The sequence below is a fragment of the Salvelinus alpinus genome, chromosome 16, assembly GCF_045679555.1.
Source record: "Salvelinus alpinus chromosome 16, SLU_Salpinus.1, whole genome shotgun sequence".
Classification (NCBI taxonomy): Eukaryota; Metazoa; Chordata; class Actinopteri; order Salmoniformes; family Salmonidae; genus Salvelinus; species Salvelinus alpinus.
Genome location: NC_092101.1, coordinates 6,815,301 through 6,839,088, shown reverse-complemented (window position 1 = coordinate 6,839,088; position 23,788 = coordinate 6,815,301). Strand labels below are relative to the sequence as shown.

Here is a 23,788-nt window from a genome sequence, read left to right as displayed (position 1 = left end):
CTGTGACACACCGCCCCAGACCATAACGGACCCTAAACCTCCAAATCGATCACACTCCAGAGTACAGGCCTCGGTGTAAAGCTCATTCCTTCAAAGATAAACGCGAATCCGACCATCACCCCTGGTGAGACAAAACCGTGACTCGTCAGTGAAGAGCGCTTTTTGCCAGTCCTGTCTGGTCCAGCGACGGGTTTGTGCCCATAGGCAACGTTGTTGCCAGTGATGTCTGGTGAGGACCTGCCTTACAACAGGCCTACAAGCCCTCTTACAACAGGCCTACAGCTTCTCTCAGCTTATTGCGTACAGTCTGAGCACTGATGGAGGGATTGTGCGTTCCTGGTGTAACTCGGGCAGTTGTTGTTGCCATCCTGTACCTGTCCCACAGGTGTGATGTTCAGATGTACCGATCCTGTGCAGGTGTTACACGTGGTCTGCCACTGCAAGGACAATCAGCTATCCGCCCTGTCTCTTTGTAGCGCTGGCTTAGGCTTCTCACAGTACGGACAATGCAATTTATTGCCCTGGCCACATCTGCAGTCCTCATGCCTCCTTGTAACATGCCTAAGGCACGTTCACGCAGATGAGCAGGGACCCTGAGCATCTTTATTTTGGTGTTTTTCAGAGTCAGTAGAAAGGCCTCTTTAGTGTCCTAACTTTTCATAACTGTGACCTTAATTGCCTACCGTCTGTAAGCTGTTAGTGTCTTAACGACCGTTCCACAGGTGCATGTTCATTAATTGTTTATGGTTCATTGAACAAGCATGGGAAACAGTGTTTAAACCCTTTACAATGAAGATCTGTGAAGTTATTTGTATTTTTAAGAATTATCTTTGAAAGACAGGGTCTTGAAAAAGGGACTTTTCTTTTTTTTCCTGAGTTTACATCGCTTGAAACCATGCCCCAGGCTTATGGATGTCACTCTGTGACCTGGAAGGTGGCTTCATTGTCCATTTACCCGGAAAACAGATCAAAAGATATGTGTAAGCAATGAAGTAAAGAGACCAGGCCGCAGTCAAATATTCCTATTTATTCTGTTCAGTAGATTTTGCCAAAGGACAAGGGTAGTTTCCCTTGTTGTGGTCACATTGCTATCAATGGTAATGGTAAAGCCTAGAGGTTGATCGTTTATTTTTTTGTGCAAGTAAAAGATGTGCTCCATTTAGCTTTCTTGAACGTTAGGAGGTGGTTCTGAAATGTTCTTCTGGTAGGCACAGAGTTGGAACACACCTGAAAGATCAAGCAACAATGAAATGGATGAGTCACAACATTGAAAATATTCCAAGAGCCTGTGCTGTGAGGGACTTCTTTTAAAGTCTGAATTTGGACAGCCTGAAAAGCTAGTTGCAACCCAGCTAACCCATGGGACCTAGACACAATATCTACAGCACTGTCCGTTGGTGGCAGAAGTTGGATCCATCCTAACCACAGAAGATACAGTATGTACATTGAAGGATGGTGAGTGTTGCTAATCAATGGATTGCAGCTGATCCTTACCCCACTACAACAGTAACACCAGATTGTACAGTACCAGTCAAGCATTTGGACACCTACTCATTCAAAAACATTTTTTTTAAACAAACAATTTTTCTACATTGAAGAATAATAGAAGACATCAAAACTATGAAATGATGCACATGGAATCATGTAGTAACCAAAAAAGTGTTAAACAATTCTTCAAAGTAGCCACCCTTTGCCTTGTTGACAGCTTTACACACTTGGCATTCTCTCAACCAGCTTGTATATTGTAATGTAGCTGATGTACAAAGCATCTTAAACACAAAGGGATAGTTTGAGATTAAAGTCCGATGAACTCATGGATACCATTTTTCTGGCTGCGTGCAGTTTGAAGGTAGTTTCTGGAGCCACTGAAAACTAGCATTGGCGCAATGACTGGAAGTCTATAGGAGCAGCTACCGGAAGCTACCTTCAACATCCTTCAAACTGCATGTACTCTGTATAAGTAGAAAAAAGTGCTTAACCCCCTAGAGTCTGTCTGCGGTTCTGAGAAATCCAATTTGCATAATAACAAAGATATCCCCATCAAAATCCAGCAGTTTAAGCTAGAGGTTGTTTTTTTTGCATGGGCTGTGTCTCAATCCACTACATCCGCCGATGTCGCCCTCCACATCTGCGGTGAAATGTGGCAGAGCTAGAGCTGTGTTTGTCAGACCATAAGACATTCCGAAAATCGATCTTCTCACAAACGTCTGAACGGTTTGGCCCACAAACTATTACGACCCCTATATGGAAAGATGAGACTTTCACGAACACGGGACTCTTCTAAGTCAGTACATCCGATCTGCAACATCTGTCTGTAGCGTCTGAACCATTTGGGCTACACACTAACACGTACTTATCGGTTGTTTTGCTCTAGGAAGAGGTAGACCGGTACCAGATTTTTTTTTATGAATGGAAGTATATATGAAGGTAGTTTTGTGCCAAAAATAAAAGGTTAAATGCATGTAAATTGAAAAAAAGTTTCCTGATCTTTCAGATCTAGAACAAACTTCCTTTAAAATGTTTTTGGGGACTATCTGTTTATGCATGTACAAAGCTGTTATTCAATGCATTTCTCAGTAGTGTAAAGTTTACTTAAGTTGTTGTTTTGGGGGTATTTGTACATTACTTTACCATTTATATTTTTTGACAACTTTTACTCCCTGACACCCAAAAGTACTTGTTACATTTCGAATGCTTAGCAGGACATAAATGGTCCAATTCACGCACTTATCAAGAGAATGTCCCTGGTCATCCCTACTGCCTCTGATCTTGCAGACTCACTAAACACATGATTTGTTCGTAAATTATGTCTGAGTGTTGGAGTGTGCCCCTGGCTATCCATAAAAAGTTAACAAGAAAATTGTGCAGTTTGGTTAATATAAAGAATGGGAGGATTTATACTTTTTTTTTTTGCAATTACATTTACTTTTGATACTTAAGTATATTTAATACAAATTACTTTTACTCAAGTAGTATTTTACTGGGTGATTTTTACATTTACTTGAGTCATTTTCTGTTAAGGTCTCTTTACTTTTACTCAAGTATGACAATTGGGTACTTTTTCCACCACTGGCGTTTCTATGGGCAAAAAAATAAAATAAACTATTTGATAACTTAAGGGGTCCTAAAACTCAAAATCAAATAGCTAAATGATTCTTGTTATGACCAACTTAAAACAATTCCATGTTAGCCCCCCACCCCGCTTAGACTCTAGAGGGTTTTAATTGACAAAATCTCAAACTATCCCTTTAAAGACCAAAGGGTTTATTAGAGGAGTTTACCAGCAACGAAGGTTAAGATGATGGCCACCCAACCTAAGATGTAGGACCAGGAGAAGCGCCAATTGAGGAAGCGCTTGCCAAAAAAGTTGACAGTCACGCCAGTGTAGATGGCCAGAGCTAACAGAGCAAGAAAACCTGAGGGATGAAAGAAAATGTGGTGGGGCAAAAGAGAGAAACATGTAGATGTGGCCAAGATAGATGTTTTTTTTAAATAATGGTGATGTTTGTTCAAGTCTATACAATTCTACAAAATGTAATTCCTGATTATTATTATTTATTTTTTCCTGACTGGTCCACTATCCCATACTTTCTACTTCGATTGTCTAAACTGGTGTCTTCTCCTTGAAGGAACTGGACAGGTCAAGGCAAACCCCCTGTTGCCCTTCCATGCTTTCTCCTTTCCTGTCTTTTCACATAAGGGCCGGTATCCATAAAGCATCTGAGTAGGTGCTGATCTAGGATCAGGTCCCCCATGTCCATGTAATGTTATTCATTGTGAACTAAAATCCAAAACAGATCCTATATCAGCACTCCTACTCTGCAACTCTTTATGAATACGGCCCCTGGTGTTTACCTGAGAGGAGCAGAGCGATGCCCCCCATCCGGACCCTCCTGCTCTTGGTGCCATTGGCGAAGGCACTCAGGCCCAGCACCACGCCAGCGAAGCAGCTCAGCACGGCCAGCAGCATGAAGGCCCTCGTCGCATCCCAGAAGGCTGTGCAGGGAGGACAACGTCATATACAGTGCATTCGGAAAGTATTCATACCCCTTGACATTCCACATTTTGTTACAATACAGCCTTATTCTAAAATAGATTAAATTAATTATTTTCCTCATCCATCTACACACCCCATAATGACAAAGCAAAAACTAAAATATCTTATTTACATAACTATTCAGACCCTTTGCTATGAGACTTGAAATTGAGCTCCGTGGCATCCTTTTTCCATTGATCATCCTTGAGACGTTTCTACAACTTGGAGCCCACCTGTGGTAAATTCATTTGATTGTACATGATTTGGAAAGGCACACACCTGTTTATATAAGGTCCCACAGTTGACAGTGCATGTCAGAGCAAAAACCAAGCCATAAGGTCGAAGGAATTGTCTGTAGAGCTCCGAGACAGGATTGTCAACGCACAGATCTAGAAAACATTTCTCGCAGCATCGAAGGTCCCCAAGAACATAGTGGTCCCCATTCTTAAATGGAAGAAGTTTGGAACCACCAAGACTCTTCCGAAAGCTGGCCGCCCGGCCAAACTGAGCAATCGGGGGAGAAGGACTTGGTCAGGGAGGTGAGCAAGAACCCGATGGTCACTGACAAAGCTCAAGAGTTCCTCTGTGGAGATGGAAGAACCTTCCAGAAGGACAACCATCTCTGTAGCACTCCACCAATCAGGCCTTTATAGTAGAATGGCCAGACAGAAGCCACTCCTCAGTAAAAGGCACATGACAGCCCGCTTGGAGTTTGCCAAAAGGCACCTAAAGGACTCTCAGACCATGAGAAACAAGATTCTCTGGTCTGATGAAACCGTCTGGAGGAAACCTGGCACCATCCCTACGGTGAAGCATGGTGGTGGCAGCATCATGCTGTGGGGATGTTTTTCAGTGGCAGGGACTGGGAGACTAGTCAAGATCGAGGGAAATATAAACGGAGCAAAGTACAGAGAGATCCTTGATGAAAACCTGCTCCAGAGCACTAAGGACCTCAGACTGGGGCGAAGGTTCACCTTCCAACAGGACAACAACCCCTAAGCACGCAGCCAAGACAATAAAGGAGTGGCTTTGGGACAAGTCTCAATGTCCTTGAGTGGCCCAGCCACAGCCCGGACTTGAACCCGATCGAACATCTCTGGAGAAACCTGAAAATAGCTGTGCAGCGACGCTCCCCATCCAACCTGACAGAGCTTGACAGGACCTGCAGAGAAGAATGGGAGAAACTCCTCAAATACAGGTGGGCCAAGGTTGTAGCGTCATACCCAAGAAGACTCGAGGCTGTAATCGCTGCTAAAGATGCTTCAACAAAGTACTGAGTAAAGGGTCTGATTACTGTAAATGTGATTTCACTTTTTTTAATACATTCGCAAAAAAAATATTAAAAACTATTTTTGCTTTGTCATTATCGGGTATTGTGTATAGATTGGGAGGGGAAACTATTTAATCCATTTTTAGAATAAGGCTATAACGTAACAAAATGTGGAAAAAGCCAAGGGGTCCGAACACTTTACTATATTAACATTGGTAAGAAATCTCCTTTGTAGCTATCAAAAGTGTTTTATTTATAGGTTGGTATGTAGGCCTACATGTGTATTGTAGTTATGTGTGATTCATAAAATCCAAATAGCAGTTTTGTGTATCTATAATTTGACTCACCTTACAGTATCTCTATAGGCTATTCATAATCGTTATCGTTCAGGGTCAGTTTTAGTGGTTAGGCCAAAAACAGAGCCATATATTCTAAATGTATGGCTCTTGATCACAAGAGTTGAGGTTAAAGGGGTAGTTCACCAAAAATACAAAATTACTTATAGGTTCCTTACCTTGAAAGTAGTTTATGGGCCAAGAAAAATCATGTATATTTAAGCAATAAGGCCTGAGGAGGTGTGGTATATGGCCAATATACCACAGCGAAGGACTGTTCATATGCACGAAGCAACGCGGAGTGCCTGAACACGGCACTTAGCAGTGGTATATTGGCAATATACCACAAATTCCCAAAGTGTCTTATTGCCATTATAAACTGGTTTCCAACATAATTAGAGCAGTAAAAATAAATGTTTTGTCATACCCGTGGTATACGGTCTCATATTCCACGGCTGTCAACCAATCAGCATTCAGGGCTCAAAACCACCCACCTTATAAATAACCATAGCCACTATCTGCCGTAGCCACATTAGCATTGACAACAAAAAAAGCACTGAGAATCAATGGACCCCAGGTAGCATGCTCTTATTTGCATGCCAAAATCCCCTCAAAGTAAGAACAATTCATAGAGTGGATCCTAAATGATTAGTTAAAGGTAGATTGTACTACTCACCCACAGTGATGGTGTGGGCATGGCACTTGTGATTGATGCAAAACCTCCAGAGGCCCTGGTTGGCCGAGGCGCCTGAGTAGCGGTACTGCATCCAGAAGTCGGTCGCCGTGGAGACTATGAGGAGCACGAGGGCGGCCACACCACAGAGTGTGCCCCCTCCTGCTAAAGTGTACAGCATCAAGGAGAAGCCTGGGATAGCACAGTCCTCCGAAATGCACCGCAACTGTTTGAGGTTAAAAAATATATATATTTGAAAGAGTGATCACTATGTATCACTCTAACCATATACAAGCTTGAACAAAATCATATCGAAGTGGAGGATAACATTTGTTACTTTTAAAAAGTGTACCATGTGTTGAGTTTTTACCACCTGTTTGTATAACAGATCAGAAGGAAGACTGGGTGAGGAAGTAACCAAAAAAATGCTGGGGGGGGGGGCACGGGTGGACATGTGTTGGGGTGAACATTACAACGGTGGCATTGCAAACAGCCTTGAGCTCAATGTTATGAAATGCATCTTTCCTTGGGTCTTATCTGACATACTTTCATAGGCGAAAGCAGTTTAGACTAATCTGTGATTAGGCTTGAAGGAAGAACTGAAGGAAGGATGCGTTTTTTGAAGTTCAAGCAGGGCCTTCATTTGGAAGTCAACCCTAACACCTTTTAGGCTTTAGAGCAGATACGTCAAGTTTTAATGGCATGTGGTTGTGACACCTACCCAAATATAAGCACGCCAACAACAACTGCACTTCTAGTCACCATGCAAAGCGTCTTTGCAAAAAAAGATTGCTCAAGTTGAAACTCCCATTTCTAATCCATTAAAATGTCATTTAAAAATTTTGAACACATATTTCCACCTATCTGATCAAGAGCCACCATGAACAAAAGCAAAAACCTGCACATTTTGCCAAACCAAACAAAGCACTTAACCAAAAGGACTGCATGTCAATGAGAGTGCTGTCCAGGCTGATTTCAAACCATTGTTTCCAACTAATTCCCCCAGCGCATCACAACTAATCTCCTAATACTAAGCAATAGATCTGTGTCAGCATGTTGCTCTGTGACCAGCGTGATGGGGTACCACTACCCTTTCCAAACTACTGAGCCGAACCAAACAATCCACCATTTGCTGCTGGAACCCTGCTGGAAGGGCAATGTAAAAAGATATGGTGCGAAGAAATATCCAAGCCGTTCGGGGCAGCACGATGGTTGAAAAAAAGGGTACAATAATATTCCATAGTTGCCATTTCAATTCCCGCAGCAGCCTCAATTCATCCGAAGACCAAAAACTAAATCAAATGTTAACTGGCCCATTTATACTCTAAATTATATTTGTTCTTTTGATTTAAATAACTTAAATAACAGGAATGGGCCCCAAACCAAAGATATAAAGTGAGTTGTCTCCAAAGAGCAGTTCCCTCATATTCTTGTTGCTATAATGTGTTTTTGTATATCCATTTATATCCATGTAAAAAAAATAGGAATGTTTGCAGATACCTCTGTTGGTTGCTGTCTCTGTGCTGGGTGGTTTGCTGTCTGCGTGAGTCTATCCTTTTTAAACCCTCTACCCATGGCCCTCATTGTCTGCCTGTACAATAGAGGGAATGATCGAGTGCAACGTGAATGATGGTAATCCCTCTCTCTCACGTTCACTCCCTCTCCATCCCTCTATCGCGCAGCATTACCCCGTTGCCTCCACTCTCTCCCTCTAACCTGTACACTTGCTTGCTCTCTCCATCCGACAGTCTCCATCTGTATTTTTAAACACCTTCACTCATGGCCTCTTCTTCCTTACCTCTTCTGCCTTCCTCTTAGAAAAAGTGGCTGATTAGCCCTGGCAGGCAGCACTTGACATCATGGGACTCTTTTGTGGATAGAGGGCCACAACACCCCCCCGGATTCGGCCATGCCAGGGCTGGGTTCACCATGTTCATTACCGCCATGGTGGGTAGTTTTTTTTCCCTCTCGCTCTCATCCAACACTTACCACACTGCCCCTACTCGGATGGTATCGCGCCGTCCCAACCTTCGCTCTCTCTCCCCCGCTACTCTCTCCTCTTCCATCCTATCATCTCTTCCCTCTGCTCAAACCTTCTCCAACCTATCTCCTGATTCTGCCTCCTCAACCCTCCTCTCCTCCCTTTCTGCATCCTTTGACTCTCTATGTCCCCTATCCTCCAGGCCGGCTCGGTCCTCCCCTCCTGCTCCGTGGCTCGATGACTCATTGCGAGCTCACAGAACAGGGCTCCGGGCAGCCGAGCGGAAATGGAGGAAAACTCGCCTCCCTGCGGACCTGGCATCCTTTCACTCCCTCCTCTCTACATTCTCCTCTTCTGTCTCTGCTGCTAAAGCCAATTTCTACCACTCTAAATTCCAAGCATCTGCCTCTAACCCTAGGAAGCTCTTTGCCACCTTCTCCTCCCTCCTGAATCCTCCTCCCCCTCCTCCCCCCTCCTCCCTCTCTGCTGATGACTTCGTCAACCATTTTGAAAAGAAGGTCGACGACATCCGATCCTCGTTTGCTAAGTCAAACGACACCGCTGGTTCTGCTCACACTGCCCTACCCTGTGCTTTGACCTCTTTCTCCCCTCTCTCTCCAGATTAAATCTCGCGTCTTGTGACGGCCGGCCGCCCAACAACCTGCCCGCTTGACCCTATCCCCTCCTCTCTTCTCCAGACCATTTCCGGAGACCTTCTCCCTTACCTCACCTCGCTCATCAACTCATCCTTGACCGCTGGCTACGTCCCTTCCGTCTTCAAGAGAGCGAGAGTTGCACCCCTTCTGAAAAAACCTACACTCGATCCCTCCGATGTCAACAACTACAGACCAGTATCCCTTCTTTCTTTTCTCTTCAAAACTCTTGAACGTGCCGTCCTTGGCCAGCTCTCCTGCTATCTCTCTCAGAATGACCTTCTTGATCCAAATCAGTCAGGTTTCAAGACTAGTCATTCAACTGAGACTGCTCTTCTCTGTGTCACGGAGGCGCTCCGCACTGCTAAAGCTAACTCTCTCTCCTCTGCTCTCATCCTTCTAGACCTATCGGCTGCCTTTGATACTGTGAACCATCAGATCCTCCTCTCCACCCTCTCCGAGCTGGGCATCTCCGGCGCGGCCCACGCTTGGATTGCGTCCTACCTGACAGGTCGCTCCTACCAGGTGGCGTGGCGAGAATCTGTCTCCGCACCACGTGCTCTCACCACTGGTGTCCCCCAGGGCTCTGTTCTAGGCCCTCTCCTATTCTCGCTATACACCAAGTCACTTGGCTCTGTCATATCCTCACATGGTCTCTCCTATCATTGCTATGCAGACGACACACAATTAATCTTCTCCTTTCCCCCCTCTGATAACCAGGTGGTGAATCGCATCTCTGCATGTCTGGCAGACATATCAGTGTGGATGACGGATCACCACCTCAAGCTGAACCTCGGCAAGACGGAGCTGCTCTTCCTCCCGGGGAAGGACTGCCCGTTCCATGATCTCGCCATCACGGTTGACAACTCCATTGTGTCCTCCTCCCAGAGTGCTAAGAACCTTGGCGTGATCCTGGACAACACCCTGTCGTTCTCAACTAACATCAAGGCGGTGACCCGTTCCTGTAGGTTCATGCTCTACAACATTCGCAGAGTACGACCCTGCCTCACGCAGGAAGCGGCGCAGGTCCTAATCCAGGCACTTGTCATCTCCCGTCTGGATTACTGCAACTCGCTGTTGGCTGGGCTCCCTGCCTGTGCCATTAAACCCCTACAACTCATCCAGAACGCCGCAGCCCGTCTGGTGTTCAACTTTCCCAAGTTCTCTCACGTCACCCCGCTCCTCCGCTCTCTCCACTGGCTTCCAGTTGAAGCTCGCATCCGCTACAAGACCATGGTGCTTGCCTACGGAGCTGTGAGGGGAACGGCACCTCCGTACCTTCAGGCTCTGATCAGGCCCTACACCCAAACAAGGGCACTGCGTTCATCCACCTCTGGCCTGCTCGCCTCCCTACCTCTGAGGAAGTACAGTTCCCGCTCAGCCCAGTCAAAACTGTTCGCTGCTCTGGCACCCCAATGGTGGAACAAACTCCCTCACGACGCCAGGTCAGCGGAGTCAATCACCACCTTCCGGAGACACCTGAAACCCCACCTCTTTAAGGAATACCTAGGATAGGATAAAGTAATCCTTCTAACCCCCCCCCCCCCCTTAAAAGAGTTAGATGCACTATTGTAAAGTGGTTGTTCCACTGGATATCATAAGGTGAATGCACCAATTTGTAAGTCGCTCTGGATAAGAGCGTCTGCTAAATGACTTAAATGTAAATGTAATGTAAATGTAGTGGGTACCATCCAGGGTCAGCGTGTCATGCTGTACAGTACATGGTCACTCACTGGTCCAGGGTTCAGCCCTATAGTAACACTGATTGATAGTTTCATATGGAATACTTTAATATGGAGTGTTATAACAGGGCTGGATTGAACACTTGAACACCTAGAAGCTCCTAACCCTGCACTAGTCAATGGTAACCCTCTGGTCACTGTTGCCTAGTGTAGGTCTTGGAGGGCTCAACTGCCCCAACAGACAATGCAGAGATGATCCCAGTTAGAATTTGAATTGGGTTTATGCCTACCATGGTCCATGACCTGCAGTAATGCTAGGATGCAGAGCAGTTCAGAGTATTGCAGATCTAAATGTAATGCATAAAATGGACTATATCATGTGAAGTAGAGAGTTGCGTACACCTTGTATTTCTATCTGCAGTGTTCTGAACAACAGGCCAAACTGAGTAAGGCCGGGATTAAATCCGCTCACTGGTAACAGGCATTGCAGTTTTTAATAAAGGCAATGTCCAATTGAGCAGACATATGCAGCGTTAACTGTGAACGCGATCTCCGCGAATGCGCGAGCATTACCTTTAATGCCTTTAAGACCGCAGCGCCTGCGGTTGTATTGAATCCCGGCGTAATCATTGAACTGAGGAACACTTTTGTAGAGGGTACTATATTTCTACATGGAGCATGGATAATAATATAGTATATTCTAAGAGTGAGATCAGAACATGCTGTCCATCTAGGGGCGCTGCACTGCTGCTTTTTTTTGAATATATCGTTTATTTATTAGGCTTTTTAACAGCTTCTACCCCCAAGCCATAAAACTCTTGAACAGTTAATCAAATGGCTACCCGGACTATTTGCATTGTCCCCAAACCACCCCCCATTTTACGCTGCTGCTACTCTCTGTTTATTATCCATACATAGTCATTTTACCTCTACCTACATGTACATATCCCCTCGACTAACCGGTGCCCCCGCACATTGACTGTACCGGAACCTCCTGTATATAGCCTCGCTACTGTTATTTTGTTGCTCCATAATTATTATTATTTATTTATTTATTTGCGTTCTATTCGGCGCATGTGACAAATACAATTTGATTTAGTGGACTCAATGCGCAACCTATTCTGGTCCCACGTTGAAGCACAAAGGGCTCTGCGAGGAGGCTGTTAGTTAACACAGAGGCAGAAGGGGAATCATATAAAGTCTTAATCCATTAAATAAAATGATACCCAAAATCCAAATATGTTTATCTACATCAAAAATATTCCCATTCAACACCATCAAAAGCCTTTTTGGCATTGAGAGACAAAGCAATACTTGGGAGAAGTTGTCCTGCATAGGCTACTGTAGGGTGACTAGTCGTCTAAGTTTGTCGATACTAAATCTTTGTGGTATGAACCCAGACTGGTCCGGGTTAATGATAATACCCACTACCTTAGACAATCTACTAGAAAGTCCTTTAGCCAGCACCTTTTCATCAGAGGGGAGGAGAGAAATTGGGTATAGTTGCCTGGAGCCAGAGGTACTTTCCCGATCTTGTGAATTTAAAGCAATAACGACTATGTGCACCGAGGGAGGAAGTGTTGAAGACATGTAGGAGTCTTTGAACATCTCTAGTAAGATCCCCTGTAACTCAATGGGTTGTTCTAGCATTGCTTTGTCCTTTCCTGGTAACTGAAGTCGTTTTAAGTTTGTCAAAAAGCGTTCCAGCTTTTGCTTGTCGAGCTTCCCTTGAGAGGAATATGAGTTTGCGTAGAACGACCAAAATTCCTTATTGATTTCTGTTGTGTACGGAAGCACCTGTTTTGATTTGAATTGCTGCTATGAGGTTCCTAGAACGATGTTGTCTTCAATCTATAGTCTTGGCAAGTCGGTTAGGACATCTACTTTGAGCATGACACAAGTCATTTTTCCAACAATTGTTTACAGACAGATTATTTCACTTATAATTCACTGTATCACAATTCCAGTGGGTCAGAAGTTTACATACACTAAGTTGACTGTGCCTTTAAACAGCATGTAACATTCCAGAAAATGATGTCATGGCTTTAGAAGCTTCTGATAGGCTTATTGACATCATTTGAATCAATTGGAGGTGTACCTGTGGATGTATTTCAAGGCCTACCTTCAAACTCAGTGCCTCTTTGCTTGACATCATGGGAAAATCTAAAGAAATCAGCCAAGACCTCAGAAAACAATTTGTAGACCTCCACAAGTTTGGTTCATCCTTGGGAGCAATTTCCAAACACCTGAAGGTACCACGTTCATCTATACAAACAATAGTACGCAAGTATAAAGACCATGGGACCACGCAGCCGTCATACCGCTCAGGAAGGAGACGCGTTCAGTCTCCTAGAGATGAACGTACTTTGGTGCGAAAAGTGCAAATCAGTCCCAGAACAACAGCAAAGGACCTTGTGAAGATGCTGGAGGAAACAGGTACAAAAGTATCTATATCCACAGTAAAACGAGTCCTATATCGACATAACCTGAAAGGCCGCTCAGCAAGGAAGAAGCCACTGCTCCAAAACCTCCATAAAAAAGCCAGACTACAGTTTGCAACTGCACATGGGGACAAAGATTGTACTTTTTGGAGAAATGTCCTCTGGTCTGATGAAACAAAAATAGAACTGTTTGGCCATAATGACCATCATTATGTTTGGCGGAAAAAGAGGGACGCTTGCAAGCCGAAGAACACCATCCCAACCGTGAAGCACGGGGATGGCAGCATCATGTTGTGGGGGTGCTTTGCTGCAGGAGGGACTGGTGCACTTCACAAAATAGATAGCATCATGAGGGGGGGAAATTATGTGGATATATTGAAGCAACATCTCAAGACATCAGTCAGGAAGTTAAAGCTTGGTCACAAATGGGTCTTCCAAATGGACAATGACCCAAAGCATACTTCCAAAGTTGTGGCAAAATGGCTTAAGGACAACAAAGTCAAGGTATTGGAGTGGCCATCACAAAGCCCTGACCTCAATCCTATAGAAATTTTGTGGGCAGAACTGAAAAAGCGTGTGCGAGCCAGGAGGCCTACAAACCTGACTCAGTTACACCAGCTCTGTCAGGAGGAATGGGACAAAATTCACCCAATTTATTGTGGGAAGCTTGTGGAAGGCTACCCGAAATGTTTGACCCAAGTTAAGCAATTTAAAGGCAATGCTACTAAATACTAATTGAGTGTATGTAAACTTCTGACCCGCTGGGAATGTGACGAAAGAAATAAAAGCTGAAATAAATCATTCTCGGGGGATTGGAGGGACGCCATGTGCGACTGACGTGTTTTCCGTTTGCTCCCGTGGTATTTTTAAAGTTTATGTGAATTTTGCAGCAGAACCGTATTTATTTTCATATATTATTTTGGTGATCCCTTCCCGTAAAAACCAAGACTACTTTACTTCCAAATGTCAGCATGTCGACGAAACATAAGGCTAAAAGCATGACTTTGAGAAAACCCGGCCTACAAGACACACTCTCATCACCGCCCTCTCCTGAGCCTGACGGCCCGGGGACTGACACTTTACCCGGGGGGGCGGCTTGGCCTGGCGGCGCTGAAATGAACATTCTCGAGGCCATCAAACTACTACGCTCTGAGATAGTTGAAATGAAAACGGAGGTGGTTAATACGATTGAGGCCCGAATAAAGGAGGTTTCTGATACTTTAAAAGCAGATCTAACCATCCTGCGGAACGAGACGGTGCCAGCAATCACATCACTCAAAACAACAATGGCGTCGCACACTACAACGATTGCAGCACTGGAGACCTCCGCTACAAATGTCTCCGACTTAACTACATCCCTGGAGGCTGACGTGAAACGCCTCGCTGCGGATTTGAAAAAGGTGAAGGAGAGCTGTGTAAGTTTAGAGGGATTCTCTCGCCGCAATAACCTGAGACTTGTATCAGTCCCAGAGTCAGCGGAAATGCCTCGCGCCACGGATTTCGTTTCTGGGCTGCTGAAGGATGTTCTTGCCTTAGATGAAAAGCCCCTGATTGATCGTGCCCACCGGTCGCTGCGCCCAAAGCCCCGGGATGGGGAGAGGCCCCGTGACATAATTCTTCGAGTGCACTTTTTCCATGAGAAGATGGAGATTCTCCGACGAGCCCGCAATACCACTCTGAGCTTTCAGGGACAGAGCTTCTCCATCTACCAGGACTACTCCCCCACTGTTTCCAGGCAGCGCGCAGCTTTCGGGCAGGCCAAGCGACTACTTCGGGACCATCCAGGTGTGAAGTACGGACTGCGATTCCCGGCCCGTTTATGGCTATCTCATGATGGTAAAGACTACACATTTGAATCTCCGGATGAGGCTCTCTCTCACATTCAACGTCACATCAAGAAGTCTTGAACTTGCTCATAGTTCAGCAACTGTTGCTTGCGAACTGTGGATAGTAAGTAACCCACCTGTGGTACAATTATGTTTAGCTACAACATGCTAATTTTGTATAGTTGGGGAGTTGGCGAACCCATTCAGGCTTATTTGATGTGATCAAATGTTTTGATCATCTAGTGTGCTTGCCTTACAAGCATTCAGTCATTTTAATTTCATTGTATTGAGGTTTTACTTTACTCCTGTGTTTCTAGGCTGTCTTGCTCACCTATTCAGTTTGTTTACATAGTGTCTCAGTGACTCAAAATATTCTTGGCTATTTGTTTACTGCATCCGTTTGCATTGACCCAGTAAACAGTAAATGCTTCCCGAGGCGACACGTTTTTTGGGGTCCTCACTTAAATTTTAAAAGTTCTGAGCGTCATTTATGCCCAGCAAGCGTTCAACGTTGCGCACACGTAGTTTTTTGGTATTGGTTGTAAGCTGTCTCAGCATTCAACTAGACAACTATTATAATAATAATCAATATTATTATTTTTGATTGTCTTACTACGATTTCCTTACTTCAAATTAGGTCTTCGGCTGAGAGCCTTTATACATTTTATTTATTTTATTTATTTTCTCTCTCAAATGCCTGTTATAAGACTGGGAATATAATTATATACATCTACAAGTGGTGCTTTTGTAATTTCGTTTGCACAAGGGATTCACTTTTATTTATTTTTATTTAAAAAATGATTATCTTTTTTTTGCTGTTTGATCCACTAACAAAACGCGACTTTAAAGAGCGGGACTGTGGGTTTAGGTTTAAGACCGCACTCTCACAGACATACTGTGCGAAGAGAACATGTTCTATTTAGGCTTGTACCTCGTTTGGGGAGGTATTGTCTGGGATGGGGGGAGGGGGTGGGGGGAGGGGTTGAATTGTTCAGTTCTAATGTTGTCATTCTGTCTTTTTCGGGGGGTTTTCTGTACTTTTTCCAAACATCTACCACCGTACATTATTACTCTGAGACAAGTTATTCTGGGGTTTTTGGGCGCTCATTGCTTTTCCATTCTATGCTCTAATGACAGGGTTGTATAACGGGAATGCCCAGAGGGGCCGAAACAATGCGATCAAGTACATTTCGTGGAACATCAAAGGGGTTAATAACCCAGTGAAGCGTAAGAGGGTGTTGACACACTTAAAGGGTTTGAATGCAAATATTGCATTTCTACAAGAGACTCACTTGAGGACTGGTGAGCACTTTAGGATGCGTAGGGACTGGGTTGGTCAAGTGTTCCACTCTAACTTTCATAGTAAATCAAGAGGGGCTGCCATTTTGGTTGATAAAGCTACTCCCTTTGTAGCTTCTGAGGTTATCGCTGATCCTAAGGGACGATACATCATAGTAACCGGTAAACTGTTTTCTACCCCTCTTGTTTTGGCTAGTGTTTATGCTCCCAATTGGGATGACACAAGTTTCATTTCTTCCTTTTTGTCTGCTATACCCAATTTAGATTCTCATTTGTTGATTTTAGGGGGGGATTTCAACTGCAAAATGTCCCCAGTTCTTGACAAGTCCTCACGAACAACTACAGGCCCATCTAAATGTGCCCTACTTATTCAAGCCTTTCTTCAGAAATATGCCATGTTTGAGGCCTGGTGTTTCCTACATCCTACAGATAGACAGTATTCCTTTTATTCTCATGTCCATCAAACATACTCCCGGATTGATTACTTCTTTTTGGACAAAAAACTTCTGCCTAACCTTCGGCAGTGTACTTACAAGAGTATTGTTATTTCTGACCATTCACCATTAGTGCTTGAACTAGAGTTTCCCCAGCGACCTCCTATGTGTTATCAATGGCGTCTCAACCCCATTTTACTCTCAGATAAGGAGTTTGTCAATTTCATTTCTTCTGAAATCACCTTATTCCTAGAAACTAATTCAACACCAGGTATGTCCCGCTCTACCATATGGGAGTCTCTCAAAGCATACCTACGTGGCCAAATTATCTCTTATACAGCCAACCAAAACAGAGTTCGCTCTCAGCGACTTCGGGACCTGAGCGAATCCATAGCCACATTGGATGAGAAGTATGCTACGGTTCCTTCCTCTGATCTGCATAAAGAGCGCCAACTACTCCAATCTGAATTTGATGAGCTTTCTACCAGGCAAGCTGAACAGTTACTCTTGCGAGCTCGGTACAGAGTGTATGAACAAGGCGACAAGGCCAGTAAACTCCTTGCACATCAGATCCGTAAATCTGAGGCCTCACGTTTAATCCCACAAATAAGGACCCTGTCTGGTGCCACCACAGTTATACATAAAGAGATCAATGATCAATTCAAACAATTTTACTCTGCGCTATACACCTCTGAATCCCCTCAAGACCCTTTGCTGATTGATTCCTTCTTTAATGGCCTGAATATGCCTTCAATTGATACAGACACCCATGACTGTCTAGAAGAAGAATTTACACCTGAGGAGATTGCAACAGCAGTGTCCGCAATGAAAAGTGGTAAATCACCGGGTCCGGATGGTTTTCCAACCGAATTTTACAGGACGTTTTCTGGTCTGCTTTGCCCATTCTTGTCTCGACTATTTGCAGAGTGCCTTGATACCTCAAAGCTACCGCCTACTCTTTATCAGGCTTCAATTTCATTACTATTAAAGAAAAACAAAGACCCCATGGAATGTGGATCCTATCGCCCAATCTCGCTTTTAAACTGTGATTACAAAATTCTAGCCAAGCTTTTAGCCATCCGTATGGAAGGCTCGCTGCACCAAGTAATACACTCTGACCAGACTGGCTTTGTGAGAAATAGGCATTAGTTTTTCAATATTAGGCGCCTTATGAATATACTGTACTCCCCAGCGTCGGAGGACCCAGAGGTAGTGGTCTCACTTGATGCAGAAAAAGCGTTTGACCGCGTTGAGTGGGATTACCTAACAGCTACCCTTTATAGATTTGGCTTTGGTCCCAAATTCATTGCGTGGATAAAGATTCTTTATTTTTCCCCCATGGCTTCGGTACGGACTAACAACTTGTCCTCTGACTATTTTCCCTTGCACCGCGGATCCAGACAGGGCTGTCCACTCTCCCCCTTGTTGTTTGCTTTGGCAATCGAACCTCTCGCCATTGCACTACGCTCTAATGATGCCATTCAAGGAATAATCAGGACGGGCTCAGAGCAGAAAGTCTCGCTATATGCGGATGACCTCCTTTTGTTTATCTCTAACCCTGATACCTCATTGCCACGCGCCTTATCTGTTCTTAAAAGGTTTGGATCAATCTCAGGGTACAAGCTGAATCTAGGCAAGAGTGAGCTTTTTCCTGTAAACAAGGCTGCTTTAAAGTGCTCTTTTACAAGTTCTCAGTTTAGGATTGTCCGGGATCAATTCACCTACTTGGGAGTTAAAGTGACAAGGAAATATTCAAATCTGTTTCAGGAAAACTTGGTTGCTCTAGCAGACAGTTTGAAACAATCTTTTACTTTTTGGAAGTCGCTACCTCTTTCTCTTATCGGAAGGATTAATGTCATTAAAATGAGTGTGTTGCCCAAATTTCTATATTTATTTCAATGTTTACCCATTTTTATTCCAAAATCTTTTTTTATTTCACTGGATCAAACATTCATGCATTTCATTTGGGATGGCAAGGTACCACGGATTGGTAAAAAACATTTACAGAAGCCTAAGTCATTGGGGGGTTTAGCTCTACCAAATTTTCAGACATACTATTGGGCTGCAAATTTCAGAGCCCTTCTGTACTGGCTGCAGACTGATCCTACTGGCCCCAGACGACTCTGGGTCCAGATGGAGTCTGAATCGTGTAAACCGGCTGCACTTTCTTCTGTGTTGTGCTCGTCTCTCCCAGTGTCCCTAGGCAAAAGGTGTGTCAACCCAATTGTAAAGCAGTCTCTTAAAATTTGGAATCAGTTCCGTTTAGCCTTTGGCCTCCGAGGCTTTTCTCTATCAGGCCCAATCAATCAGAACATTTTATTTCCTCCATCTTTGAATGATGGGGCTTTTGGCATCTGGCACTCACTAGGCCTCTCCTCACTAGCCCAATTATTCTTTGATGACACATTTGCCTCTTTTGCTCAGCTACAGGAAAGGTTCAACCTCCCCCAATCCCACTTTTTCCGCTATCTCCAGACTAGGAACTTTGTCAGAGCTAACACACCTGAATTTCCCCATAGGCCTGCGAATACAGCTATAGAGAGCATCTTGGAGCTGAACAAGCTTCCTAGGGGCACAATTTCAGATGTATATGCAATCATTCATGACTTACAGAACCCTTCTTTGGTGCCTTTAAAGACTCGATGGGAAAAGGATTTGGGGGAGGAACTTGGGGAAGACACCTGGGAATCTGTGCTGCGCAGGGTGCATTCGTCCTCTTTTAGCACTAGACACAGCCTCATTCAATTCAAGGTGGTTCACCGTATCCACTGGTCTGGGGCCAGACTTGGAAGAATATTCTCTGATTTTGATCCTACCTGTGTCAGATGTTAAACGGAACCAGCCACACTGTTGCATATGTTCTGGGGCTGTCATAAACTGTCAGGTTTCTGGGAATTAATATTTAAATGTTTCTCTGATATATATGACACTGTTATAGATCCGTCTCCCCTTACAGCCCTTTTTGGTGTACTGCCCATAGGTACCCCCCTGTCAAGAATCCAGTCGGACACTGTTGCTTATACAACTCTTTTAGCTAGACGGCTAATACTACAGAACTGGAAGATGGCAGCTCCCCCATCTTATACATATTGGGTGAGAGATGTGTTGTGCTCTCTGAAACTAGAAAAAATTCAATTCAATTCACGTGGGAACCCCAAACTGTTTAATGAGGCTTGGGCTCCATTCCGGTGTTACTTTAAACAGTCCATCCTCTGATGGCATTCCTATTAAAACCAAAATAAGTCTGTATTTGACCCCCCTGTGACTTACTTAGGGGTTGGATGAGCATTTCTCTGTGTTTTTTCTGTGGGGGGGGGGGGGCATTAAGGTTGATGTGCTTATTGATTGTGACCTGCGGATGCCTTGTTCATCTTGCCGGGGCAGAGACTAAGGTGTGAGCTTGTTTTTCCCAGTTATTTTTATTTTTAAATTTTGTTCACGCCTACATAAAATTATTATTATTCATTTTTTATTTTAAAGCATTGTAAACTTTTCATTTTTGGTCCAGTGGATGGTTGGTCTGTGGCCTTGACTGTCTGTGAGTGGTTGCATTTCTCCACCCCATCCCTTGACTGTTTACAGGAACAATGGTGAGGTGGTTGCTCTGTCCCTATACTATAGATTGCCCTTTAACCTTTGTAGCCTTCTGCCTGGTGTGTTTAACTTGTCTAAAGTATGGTATCTTTAAAGCTATTTTTTTTTAATGTATTATTTGTATTTTTTTCTAGTTGAGTATATTATTTATATTGCTTTGTCTTGTCTGTGTGTGTAAAACTTAATAAACAGAGTTTTCAAAAAAAATAAAAAAAAATAAATCATTCTCTCTACTATTATTCTGACATTTCTGGTTTCATAAAATAAAGTGATGATCCTAACTGACCTAAGACAGGGAATTTTTACTAGGATTAAATGTCAGGAATTGTGAAAAACTGAGTTTAAATGTATTTGGCTAAGGTGTATGTAAACTTCTGACTTCAACTGTAGGTGTTATCAGTGCTGTTACCTACCCTGAGAGAAGGCATCATGCACCCAGTTGGCTCCAACATTTGGAGCTCCGTCAATTAGGTACTATGCGCACCTTCCATGTCTGGAGCTCCTTCCAGAGCCTGGCGAAAACAGCAGTGACATCAAACACACAAGTTCATTATTGCCAGAATCTTGTAGTATCCATTTAAAACGCCATCCTGTATGGTCAAGTAACACACTGACACTCATTTGACCTCTGACCTTAGCATAAGCACCTACCTGTCGGCATTTCTCTGTGAGGATGTCCTCTGTCAGAGCGACCACATTGGGAATAGCCTCGATTGGGACCAAGTCGACACCTGAGAAAAGAGAGGAAATCATCTATCTATCACAGCATGTTTAACTGCAATAGTAGTAATATAAAATGAATTAGTTGGTATACAGTGCATTCGGAAAGTATTCAGACCCCTTGACTTTTCCCACATTTTGCATTACAGCCTTATTCTAAAATAGATACAATTGTTTTTTTCCCCTCAATCTTCACACAATCCCCCATAATCACAAAGCAAAAACCTTTTTTTTTTTATGTTAGCAAATGCTTAAAAAAAATCTTTAACTGAAATGTCACATTTACATAAGTATTCAGACTCTGAGTACTGAGTACTTTGTTGAAGCACCTTTGGCAGAGATTACAACCTCGAGTCTTCTTGGGTATGACGCTACAAGCTTGGCGCACCTGTATTTGGGGAGTTTCTCCCATTCTTCTCTGCAGATCCACTCAAGCTCTGTTAGGTTGGCTGGTGAGCGTTGCTGCACAGCTATTTTCAGGTCTATCCAGAAATGTTTGATCGGGTTCAAATCTGGGCTCTGGCTGGGCCACTCAAGGACATTCAGGGACTTGTTCCGAAGTCACTCCCGCATTGTCTTGGCTGTGTGCTTAAGGTTGTTGTCTTGTTGGAAGGTGAATCTTCGCCCCAGTCTGAGGACCTGAGCGCTCTGGAGCAGGTTTTCATCAAGGATCTCTCTATACTTTGCTCCGTTCATTTTTCCCTCGATCCTGACTAGTCTCCCAGTCCCTGCAGCTGAAAAACGATTCCCACAGCATGATGCTGCCACCATCATGCTTCAGCGTAGGGATGGTGCCAGGTTTCCTCCAGATGTGACGCTTGGCATTCAGGTCAAAGCGTTCAATCTTGGTTTCATCAGATCAGAGAATATTGTTTCTTATGATCGTAGCGTGTTTAGGTGCCTTTTGGCAAACTCCAAGCGGGCTGTCATGTGCCTTTTACTGAGGAGTGGCTTCCATCTGGCCACTCCTCCATAAAGGCCTGATTGGTGGAGTGCTGCAGAGATGGTTGTCCTTCTGGAAGGTTCTCCCATTTCCACAGAGGAACTCTGGAGCTCTGTCAGTGACCATCGGGTTCTTGGTCACCTCCCTGACCAAGGCCCTTCTCCCCCAATTGCTCAGTTTGGCCAGGCGGCCAGCTCTTGGAAGAGTCTTGGTGGTTCCAATCTTCTTCCATTTAAGAATGATGGAAGCGACTGTGTTCTTGGGGACCTTCAATGCTGCAGAAATGTTTTCGTACCCTTCCCCAGATCTGTGCCTCGACAATCCTGTCTCAGTGCTATACGGACAATTCCTTCGACCTCATGGCTTGTTTTTTTCTCTGACATGCACTGTCAACTTTGGGACCTTATATAGACCTTATATGCCTTTGAAAATCATGTCCAATCAATTGAATTTACCACAGGTGAACTCCAATCAAGTTGTAGAAACATCTCAAGGATGATCAAAGGAAACAGGATGCACCTGAGCTCAATTTCGAGTCTCATAGCAAAGGGTCTGAATACTTATGTAAATATGTTTTATATATATATAAATATATATATATGCAAAAAATTATTTTCGCTTTGTCATTATGGGATATTGTGTGTAGATTGATGAAAACATTTTATTTAATCAATTTTACAAACGTAACGTTACAAAATATGGAAAAAGTCAAGGGGTCTGAATACTTTCCGAATGCACTACGTTAGTGGTGGAAGAGAGGAGGTTTGGCTCACCAAAAATAAGACTGTAGACGGGCATAAACTTGGACGCCAACTGTAACCTAAGGTATGATCAAGAGAAAGAATGTAAACAAAATATAAACAATACAGTAGCAGCTATTCATAACAAGCAACAACAACATGACAGGTCTATGATTAACATTTTTTGTTATTTAGCAGATGCTCCTATCCAGAGAGACCTACAGGAGCAATTAGGGTTAAGGGCATTGCTCAAGGGCACATCGACAGATTTATCAACTAGTGGGATTCGAACCAGTGACCTTTCGGTTACTGGCCCAACAGTCTTAACCGCTGTGCTACCTGCCGCCCCAATCCTATTGCTAAAGTAGAACTTGACTGTCACTCGGTAGGGTTTGAGTGTAGATTGAAATACTTTACAGGTGACGCTGCTAGCTACTCACCAACCACCTAGTCCACCAGAGCCCTGGACTTCTGCAGGAACTGGAATTTATGGTTCAACTGAATAAGTTTAATGGAAGAACGTGAACGATATCCTGAAGGAGTGGAAAGCAAGTATTAAACACATATAACAAGCCAATGTCTACATAGCTAAGTTAGCTGTTTCAAACCAGCTGGCTTCAACTACTGTATCAGAACCCTGAAAAGCCAGTTAGAAACTACTAGCTAGCTATGTTATTGAGTATTGATGGCTATATGGGTCAAGTGCACCCGAATCACTGGTTGGCAACATTAGGTACAGTATATCTTCTCAAACTCAGAAGCACACAGTACAGCCAGAGTAGCTTTCTGTATCTTTAGCTAGCTAGTTGTCCATTTAAATGGGGCTAACGTTAATACTAATGTGTCTGGAGAAAGATGACAGATCCTACCTGTTTCCTTTGCTAAGTGGTAGAATTTATATTTTCAGGTCTTTCCAACGTTGAGTTTGTTCCCCATGTTTGCTGGTGTTGTTGATCACTTATGATGAAAATTGTGCGTTTCCTTTGGAATATTATGATTTACATAATTACAGACGCATATCGTCAACCATCTTCATTAAAACGTAACACGTGTGGCTTCTCTGCGCATGAAATCTAACTCACATATCAGTTTGACGTCTGGAAACGTTGAGTTTTTGTAACTAAAAACAGTAGGCCTTTAATTTGTATATGTAAAGTACAT

General features: G+C 43.8%; 1 protein-coding gene across 3 annotated transcripts; it reads right to left on the bottom strand.

The window, feature by feature from the left end:
* Nucleotides 1-1,007: 1,007 nt before the first annotated feature.
* Nucleotides 1,008-23,675, bottom strand: LOC139540704 (lens fiber membrane intrinsic protein-like). Of its 3 annotated transcripts, XM_071344581.1 has the most exons (9): nt 23,497-23,675; nt 23,068-23,160; nt 22,661-22,707; nt 20,876-20,955; nt 20,638-20,736; nt 6,318-6,540; nt 3,856-3,996; nt 3,282-3,416; nt 1,008-1,227 (listed from the first exon to the last, which is right to left on the bottom strand). In XM_071344581.1, the coding sequence occupies exons 5-9, from the start codon at nt 20,674-20,676 to the stop codon at nt 1,160-1,162; spliced, it is 606 nt and encodes a 201-aa protein (XP_071200682.1). In that variant the 5' UTR covers nt 20,677-20,736; nt 20,876-20,955; nt 22,661-22,707; nt 23,068-23,160; nt 23,497-23,675; the 3' UTR covers nt 1,008-1,159. The 3 variants fall into 3 exon arrangements, with proteins under 3 accessions (XP_071200682.1, XP_071200681.1, XP_071200683.1); XM_071344580.1 differs by lacking the exons at nt 20,638-20,736; nt 20,876-20,955; nt 22,661-22,707; nt 23,068-23,160; nt 23,497-23,675 and adding an exon at nt 7,815-7,940; XM_071344582.1 differs by lacking the exons at nt 20,638-20,736; nt 20,876-20,955; nt 22,661-22,707; nt 23,068-23,160; nt 23,497-23,675 and adding an exon at nt 7,036-7,761.
* Between the last annotated feature and the right edge of the window lie 113 nt (nt 23,676-23,788).

Coding starts and splice junctions, on each gene's coding strand:
- LOC139540704 (XM_071344580.1), bottom strand. CDS start 7,898: ATGAGGGCCATGGGTAGAGGGTTTAAAAAGGATAGACTCACGCAGACA. Junction 3,997..6,317: donor TGCCCACACCATCACTGTGG/GTGAGTAGTACA, acceptor CTCCCTGCACAG/CCTTCTGGGATGCGACGAGG. Junction 3,417..3,855: donor CATCGCTCTGCTCCTCTCAG/GTAAACACCAGG, acceptor TTCATCCCTCAG/GTTTTCTTGCTCTGTTAGCT.